A 9,149-nucleotide genomic window follows, 5' to 3' on the forward strand; every position below is an offset into this window, starting at 1 on the left:
AATGAATCTGTGATACCTCATAATACGTGTGAAGCTGGAGATTATGTTGTGTAAAATGAGTCAATCACAAAAGGACAAACATTGTAGGAAACCACTACTATTTTCAAAAGTCAAGAAAACAAGCAGTAAAAGAAACACTCTTTGATGGTTAGCAGGAGTGGGTCGAAAGGAAGGATAAGTTACTGGTAGCATGCCATTGAGTCGGTTCAGACTCATAACAACCCTATATGTTGTTGTTAAGTGCCATTGAGTTGGTCCCGACTCATAGTGACCCTGTATAGGGTTTCTGTATAGGAGTGGCTGGTGGCTGGTCAATTTGAACCACCAACAAGCTGAATGGAGGTAGAAGGGAGAGTTGAGAGTATCCCATAATATAAATTTTGCTTTTGCTTTAACTTGGTCCACTGAATACTTCACCACATTCATGAATGTATTTGCAGCAAAGGTAAACACACATGTACAAATATCCTCTGTCAACCGTTATATAGTGTGGGTATATGCCCACTCTCCTTGTCATCAGCTGGTCAGTGCTTACCCTACAACACCATTCCAGGACCTCAAAAACTTCTGAGGCTTTACCAAACACTTTGTGGGGATGAGTCACTGGGCATGGGGGCTCTGGACCATAGTCTTCGGGGAGATCATGGTCAATTGGGACAACATAGTTCACAAAGACAATGTTCTACATCCTACTTTGGTGAGTTGTGACTGGGATCTTAAAAGCTCATGAGCAGCCATCTGAGGTCTGGAGAAAAGAGGAGTGATGAAAATTGAATACACTTGGAAACAGTCCGGTGGACTAATGCACCATGTGAGCTTCAATCTTCATAACCCTGAGACCAGAAGAACTAGATCGTGGCTGGCTACCACTACCAACTGCTCTGAAAGGGATCACATTGTTGTTGTTGTTATGTGCCATGGAGTCAGTTCTGACTCATAGAGCGACCCCGTACAGGGTTTCTGAGGCTGTAAATCTTTACGGGAACAGAAAGCCTCATCTTTCTCCCGTGGAACAGCATTGTTGTTGTTGTTGTTAGGTGCCATCGAGTTGGTAGCAACCCATGCACAGCAGAACGAAACACTGCCCAATCCTGGGCCAACCTCACACTGTTGCCATGCTTGAGTCCACTGATGTTGCCCCTTGGCCAGTCGATCTCATTGAGGGGAGGGGGGGCTTCCTCTTTTTCTCTGACCCTCCACCTTACCAAACATGGTACAGCATTAGGAGGTTCTAAATAGGGTGGGAGGAAATGTGGAACAAAATCAAAATCATAAAATAGACCAGGTATACTGGTTAGAGAGAGACTGGTGGAACTCTGAGACTCTATGGCTCTTGGCCACCCTTCAGATCTGGAACTGAAAACACCCTTGTAGTTCAATTTTCAGCCAAGTAATAGATAGGTATAGAGAGGAAACAAACACCCTACCGAGGTATGCACACACCATAATGTAGTCAACCATTGAAGTTCAAAAGGGCAGTATTTATCCAAGTAAAAAGTGTGGAAGGGTGGGACAGAAAGAAGATTAGAAACAAGAAACCCAGGGAGGAAGTGGAATTATGTGATGTTACATTGAGGGGTTGCAGTGAATGAAATAAAGTAGGATTTGTTGAATGTAAAACTGATGATCTACTTTGTAAATTTTCACTCAATTCACAATAAAAAGTTTTTAAAAGTAGCTTATATATAGTTATTTAAGGAGGATTTGGAAAGATAGCAGGTACAATTTTTAAAGTATTGTTATGGAAAAACACAAAAGGTAAAATTCAAGACAAAGTTCAAGTTTATGAGAAAGCTGTTTAGCACATAGTTTTGTTGGATGCCATCAGGTTGACGTTGACTCATAGCAACCCCATGTGATAGCGTAGAACTGCCATGCAGGGTCTTGTAGGCTGTAATTTTACAGAAGTAGATTACTAGGTCTGAATTGCCAACCTTCAATAGTAGTAGTAGTTGTTGTTGTTAGATGCTGTTGAGTCAGTACAGACTCAGCAACCTCATGCACAACAGAACTAAACACTGCCTAATCCTGCGCCAACTTCATAATTGTTACTACACTTGATTGCATTGCTGCTGCCACCATGCCAATTCATCTCATTGGGGGCGGGGGAGAAACTCTTTTTTGCTGACTCTCTACTTTACCAAGCATGATGTCCTTCTCCAAGGACTAGACCCTCCTGATATTATGTCCAAATTATGAAAATAAAGTCTGGCCATCCTAGAATCCAGGGAGCATTCTGGCTGTACTTCTTCCAACATAGATTTGTTTATGCTTTTGACAGTCCATGGTACTTTAATAATTCTCTTCTCATACCATAACTCAAATGCATCAGTTCTTTTACAGTCTTCCGTATTCATTGTCCAACTTTCACATGCATATGAGGCTATTGAAAATACCATGGCTTGGGTGAGGTACACCTTAGTCCTCAAATTGACATTTTTACTCTTGAGCACTTTAAAGAGGTCTTATGCAACATTGTGAAGTATGAGTATTCTGGATTACTTAATTGTGCTCATGAGGAATCTGTACCTGGACCAAGAGGCAGTTGTTCGAACAGAACATGGGAACATGGAATGGTTTAAATTAAAAAAAGGTATGCGACAAGGTTGTATTCTTTCACCATGCTATTCAACCTGTATGCTGAGCAAATAATCCGAGAAGCTGGGTTATTTGAAGAAAAACGTAGCATCAGGATTGGAGGGAGACTCATTAAGAACCTGTGATATGTAGATGATACAACCTTACTTACTGAAAGTGAAGAGGACTTAAAACATTTCCTGATGGTAATGAAACAAGCTATATGAATGGTTGAATGTGAAGCTGATGATGTGCCCTGTAAACTTTCACTCATACCTCATATTTTTGTTAATTTTTTGAGGTAGGTAGTAAAAAGTTAAGTTAATGGTTCCTCACATAATGCCTTGAAGAGCGTTTGTTGAAGTATCTGTTAGAATGCTTTTATTCATTTTCCAGACCCTATTTATGCCCATTTTCTTATTTGATTTAGTGAGCAAACTGCCTTTCAGAAATATATTTAAACCAGTATAGGAATAGAGTTAAACATCCAAGTCTATGAATATGCCCCAGAAATTAGGCACCACTTTGCTGGTTTATTCACAATGTTTCAACACCCATAATTTCATGTTTCTCTCTTCAAGATCCACACAGGTTTACAGCACCAAATAATCTGGCCCTGTCAGCCCAGCTGTGTTCCTTTGGATGAAAAACTCCTGCCTCAGCTTCTAAAAGAAGCAGGTTATACTACCCACATGGTCGGAAAATGGCACCTGGGAATGTACCGGAAAGAATGCCTTCCAACGCGCCGAGGATTTGATACCTACTTTGGTAATGGAAATGCACGTTTTTATAACAACCCAGACTGACTATAGTCATCTTGTAAAACACACCCAAATAAAATAACTAGAAACTGGAACACCAAGTGAATCAGTCAGCACCACAGGGGGCCACTTTCTAATGTTACCTCCTTAAACGTGGCTCTGTGGTCAATAATGCATGGTGTGCATAAGCCCCAGGAAATTGTTCCCCTTTTCCAGATGCTACATACCATCTTGGGCCCTTAGAAGAGATTACAACCTTCACACCAGAGACCAGGTACTGTCAGAGAACCTTATGTCAAAAGGGGGTGAACATTGGTTTTTTTTCTTTAAGACAGGAGACAAACTCATGAATCCCAACACGATTATGTTTCTCCCACAAAGGTTCAGGATATTCTTTCCCTATATACTGTATTCAAATTTTGTTTTGTTTTCTTTGAGGTAATGGAGGAAGTCTCTTTTCCGTTGGCATCTTTCTCCCTGTGACATTTATTATTGAAATCACTAGGTTGGAAAAGAGATCAAAATTAAAAATGGGAATGGTAAATATCAAAGCTCAAAAGGAATAATAAGAAATATTTGGTGGTGGTGGTGGATATGTGCTGTGGAGTCGGTTCTGATTCCTAGCAATCCTGTATGGGGTTTCTAAGGCAGTAAATCTTTACAGGAGCAGGAAGCCTCAGCTTTCTCCCATGGATCAGCTGCTAGTTTCAAACTGCTGGCCTTGAGGTTAGCAGCCTGATTTGTAACCACTACGCTAGCAGAGCTCCTTAAGAAATTACTAGTGGCCTTGATAATCCTACACAAAAACCAAGCAAAACAAAACAAAAATATGAAACCTAAAGTTTGTTTTAAGATTTGCCCTCTTCAGATATGTTGTGAATCATGTCTTAATTAGCAACATATTTATTTTGCCAGTAGCTAGCTATCTTTCTGTCAAGTTCTTTTTATATTGACTTATTTTTCTGTCTAGTTACTAAGCTACCTACATACCTCCCATCTGTCTCTTCATTTACTTGCTTATAATCCAAAAATGAAAATACACTGAACACAAGAATTTGAGAAATAAATAGGATAAAAAAATGCAGTGAATAGAAAAAAATGAGACATTTATATGGCTCTCAATTACAAGCAAAAATGAAAACGGAATGTTTTATGCAGGCTTCATGTTCAACTCCAAGATTCATTAGGTACAAAGCAAAAAAGGAAAGGTCTATGTAAGAGTCACATTCTGTGTAAGATAAATGAAAACGCGACATTCAGGAAAAATAAGACGTTCTCAGGTCTAAGAGCTCTTAGGGCTAGGAGTCCTGCAAGCTTAGTGAATTATTTGTTGGACTGCTAACCACAAAGCCAGCAGTTTGAGCCCACCAGCCGCTGCGTGAGAGTAAGATGAGGCTTTCTGCTTCTGTAACGATTTATAGCCTCAGAAATCCTATACAGGGTCATTATAAGTCAGAACTGACTCGATGGCACACAATAGCAGTAGCAGGTCTAAGAGGAATTTCTCCTTTGGGTCCTCCTAAGTAAGGTGGACAGCATCCTTAAAAATATCATTCTAGTAATAAAATAATGCTCTTATTGATATTTTTGAGATATTTTTTCATGCTTGGGCCAAAACACCAAAATTTACTTCAGTAAAAGTGACTGTGTATGGGGCAAATCAATGTAGTAGAAACACGCAGCTCTGACATACTTGGTTGGATCCAGGGTTAAAACCAAGATGCAAAGATATCAGACCTGAGAGCACATGTACCCACTCCTATCCCTCTAGTCACCATCAATAATGGCATTTTTCTTGATGAATGTGCATATAGCCTCAGTATCTTTAAACAATTACTAAAAATTGAACTTGGGTGGAAGAGCTCTTTGTCATCTTGGAAATTCAAGAGGAATAAACAGTTTGAACATCTTTTGTTGTTTGGTGCCATTGAGTCAGTACAGACTCATAGCAACACTGTGCACAACAGAACAAAATACTGCCCGGTCCTGGGCCAGCCTCACAATTGTTGCCACGCTTGAGCCCATTGATGCTGCCACTTTGCCAATCCATCTCGCTGGGGGTCTTCCTCTTTTTCTCTGACCTTCTACATTGCCAAACATGATATCCTTCTCCAGCATCTGGTCCCTCCTGATAATATGTCTGAAGTATGAGAGACAAAGTTTGGCCATCCTGACCTCCAAGGAGCACTCTGGTTGCACTTCTTCCAACATAGATCTGTTGGTTCTTATGGCAGCCCATGGCACTTTCAATATTCTCCTCTGACACTACAACTCAAAAGCATCAATTTTTTTACAGTCTTCCTATTCATTGTCCAGCTTTTGCATGCACACGAGGTTATTGAAAATACCATGGCTAGGGTCAGGCGCACCTCTATCCTCAAGCAGACATCTTTGCTCTTCAACACTTTAAAAAGGTCTCGTGCAGCAGATTTGCCTAATGCAATACGTCATTTGATTTCTTGACTGCTGCTTCCATGAGTGTTGATAGTCTAAGAAGACTTAAGTCCTTGACAACTTCAATCTTTTCTCCAAGTCAATTTCTATATTTTAAAACTTCAGTTGGACAGAGGGTAGAAATGATATCCTTTTGTGAGAATGAAGAAACCTAACTGAGATTGAGATGAACAGAGAAACAGCCCACATTCACGTGGCAGTGGTAGAATGAGAGATGTGTAGACAGGAGAGTATGATGGCATGCAGCAATGATCACGGTTACCACAGTGCCATGTTAAGCAGCAGGCAGACTGTGCTGGTGGCTGTACAATTCTGTGACTACATTAAAAACCTTTGGACTGCATACTTCAAATGGGTGAATTGTATGCTATATGGATTATTTCTTAAATAAATAAAATAGAGATTTAGTCATTTAAAGAAGATTTTCTGATGGCTCAGAGAGCATTGGCTCTTATTTTTCTTTAAGTCTGGCATGTCAGTTCAAATTTGTGAATCACTGTTACAATGAAAATCTCTATATCATTATCATAGGGTTGCTTGGTATAAGTTTGACCAAGTATGTAGATAAATATAGTTCTCCTATTTCTAGAAACCTCCTATATATAATATTTTAAAAGTATTTATAATTTGTTGTTGTCGTTAAGTGCTGTTGAGTTGTTTCAGACTCATAGTGACTCTGTATAGGGTTTCCAAGGAACAGCTTGTGAGTTTGAACCACCGACCTTGTGATTCAAACCGACCTTGTAGTACAGTGCTTTATCCCACAGCGCCACTACAGCACATTTAAAATCAGGTATATTCTATGTACATATTCTTTCAAGTGGTATAAAACAGTTTACCTTTACAGATAAAGAACCTAAAGTGATCCCCTAACACTAAAACCCCAAATTCTACTTCTACTGAGTTAATTCTGATTCTTAGACACCCAATGGGACAGATTAAATTGCTCCCTAGAGTTTCCAAGATTATTGTAAACATTTATAGGAGTAGAATTCCTTGGAATGGCTGATGGGTTTGAACCACCAGCCTTGTGGTTGGAAGCCCAATTTAAGTCACTTAAAACCACTACACCCTAAGTCTGAGTATCCTGACTTTACTAATCACCCATACAATGGCTGAAATTATTTTTATGTATACATTTCTTTCTTTATTGCATGTTAATTAGGTATACATTTGATTTCTGTTACTCTTTTATGTTGTTGTTGTTGTTAAGTGCAGTCTAGTCATATAAATAGCATAAAAGTTTATCATATAAAATAGTTATCTTAAGACCAAGGTGCTAATTATATTTAGGACTTTGAGTTTATTGGATCATGGCAAAGGAGTAATTAAATAAAAATGAATTCATTTATTATATATGCTACGTAAAACTCTTAGTTGTGAATATAGGGAAAATTTAAGACTGGAAAAGGACTGGGCCTTTTTATCACCCTAATTTTTAGGTTAGTAAGTGGTGTTTCTGAGGAAATAGATAAGAGTCCAGCACACCTTATTTATTTTTAACAGCTTTCTTGAGGTCTAGTTCATATACTATACAGTTGACCCAGTTAAAGTGTTTTTTAACAAATTCACAGGATTGTGCCACCATCAAAACAACCTAATTTTAGGACATTTCTCTCATCCCAACATTGAAGCTCCTATCTCATTAACAGTCACTCCTTATTTCCCTCCAGTCCCTCTGTTGTTGTTGTTGTTAAATGCAGTGGACTCCGTCCTTACACACAGTGACCCTGTGTAGGATTTCCATAGAGTGGCTGGTGGGTTTGAACTGCCAACCTTGTGATTAGCAGTCTAGTACTTATCCTACAGAACCACACCAGGACTCCCTTTAGCTCTAGGAAATGGCTGATCTATTTTTTTTTTGTCTCTAGAGATAACCTATTCCAGACATTTCAAATAAATGGAATCATAAAATATTTAGCACACTTTGTTTTTAAACGGCAGTAGGATATTTTATTTATTTATTTATTTTTGTGGTTAGGGTGAAAGTTTACAGAGCAAATCAAGTTTTCCATTCAACAGTTTATACACATTTTGGTTCAAGCACAGCTTATTTGAAAATACAGAACCTTTGCTGGCTGTTGAGAAAACGATTTTCTGTTATTTTTAAGTCTACATTTTGGAATGGGCAGTTGATAGCATTTAAATCTGGGGAGAAACTGAGGTCAGTGTAGGTAGGAAGGTCTCTTTTCAGTGTCGCCATTTTGTGTGATCTTTTGATTCTTTTACTATGTCTAGAGATCCTCTCTTTGGAAAGGTTTGTGTCTTCCACCAGTGGGTGTCAGTGTCTAATTAGAGATGACTCCTCCTAATACTGTTTCCTTGAAGCCAGTTTCAGAACGTCAAGAATAACATTATTTGAATCCTATGTTAATTTACATGATCATGCACAAACTTGTAATATATCACATTAGCCATATATTGTTTTTGCCATTAGATAGCTTGCAATGACGAAGATGTTACGTTACTATTACTGAATGTGAACTCTAATCTTATATATATATTTTTAAATCCTCCCAAATTTATTGCCTTTCAGATGATTCTGTCTCCCAGTGACCCTACAGAACAGAGTGGAACTGTTCCACAGGTTTTCCCAGACTGTAAATCTTTATGGGAGCAGATAGGCTCATAGTTCTCCCATGGAGCAGATGTTGGACTTGAACTGCCAACCTTGTGGTTAGCAGCCCAGTGCTTAGCCCATTGGACTACCAGGACTCCTTATCTTTTTTTAAAAGCCCATTTAATTGGAATCAACCATAGGTGTTGACAGTTATATGCTACAGCTTGTTTTCTAAAGATTTAAGTGAGGAAAGAATGTGGATTTTTAGACAAAAGCATTTTAATGTCTTCACCTATCAAATATAGAGATGTTAAGAAATGGCACTCTGATTAGCCTTGTCATTTGATTAGCCTTGTCACAGGTAATCAATTGCATTAGGCAATTAAATGCTGAAACATTAGTTTGTTTAGCAAGTTTTATGCTATGCTAACTACTTTCATCTTCCATTATTGTTCCAGGATATCTCTTAGGTAGTGAAGATTACTATTCCCATGAGCACTGTGTATTCATTGATGCCCTGAATGTCACACGGTGTGCTCTTGATTTTCGAGATGGTGAAGAGGTTGCAGCTGGATATAAAAATATGTATTCAACAAACATCTTTACTGAAAGGGCTACAGCTCTCATAGCTAACCATCCATCAGACAAGGTATGTTTTGATTCTTTGCTGGTATCAAAATCTAGTTAAGATAACACTTTTTCAGATGAATCCAGGAAAAGCCACTGCCCTTTCAACAAAAATCTACGAAAGTAGGGTTGTTGTTGTTAAGTGCCGTCAAGTCGATTCCGACCCATAG

At 38.7% G+C, this 9,149-nt stretch overlaps 1 protein-coding gene across 1 annotated transcript in view; it reads left to right on the forward strand.

The window, feature by feature from the left end:
* ARSB (arylsulfatase B) overlaps positions 1-9,149 on the forward strand; it is a 256,033-nt gene that overhangs the window by 15,570 nt on the left and 231,314 nt on the right. The window contains exons 2-3 of the mRNA XM_006875191.1: positions 3,159-3,345; positions 8,811-9,001. Coding sequence (XP_006875253.1) covers positions 3,159-3,345; positions 8,811-9,001 — 378 coding nt within the window. The remainder of the gene's footprint in view (positions 1-3,158; positions 3,346-8,810; positions 9,002-9,149) is intronic.

The sequence above is a fragment of the Chrysochloris asiatica genome, unplaced genomic scaffold, assembly GCF_000296735.1.
Source record: "Chrysochloris asiatica unplaced genomic scaffold, ChrAsi1.0 scaffold00313, whole genome shotgun sequence".
Lineage (NCBI taxonomy): Eukaryota > Metazoa > Chordata > Mammalia > Afrosoricida > Chrysochloridae > Chrysochloris > Chrysochloris asiatica.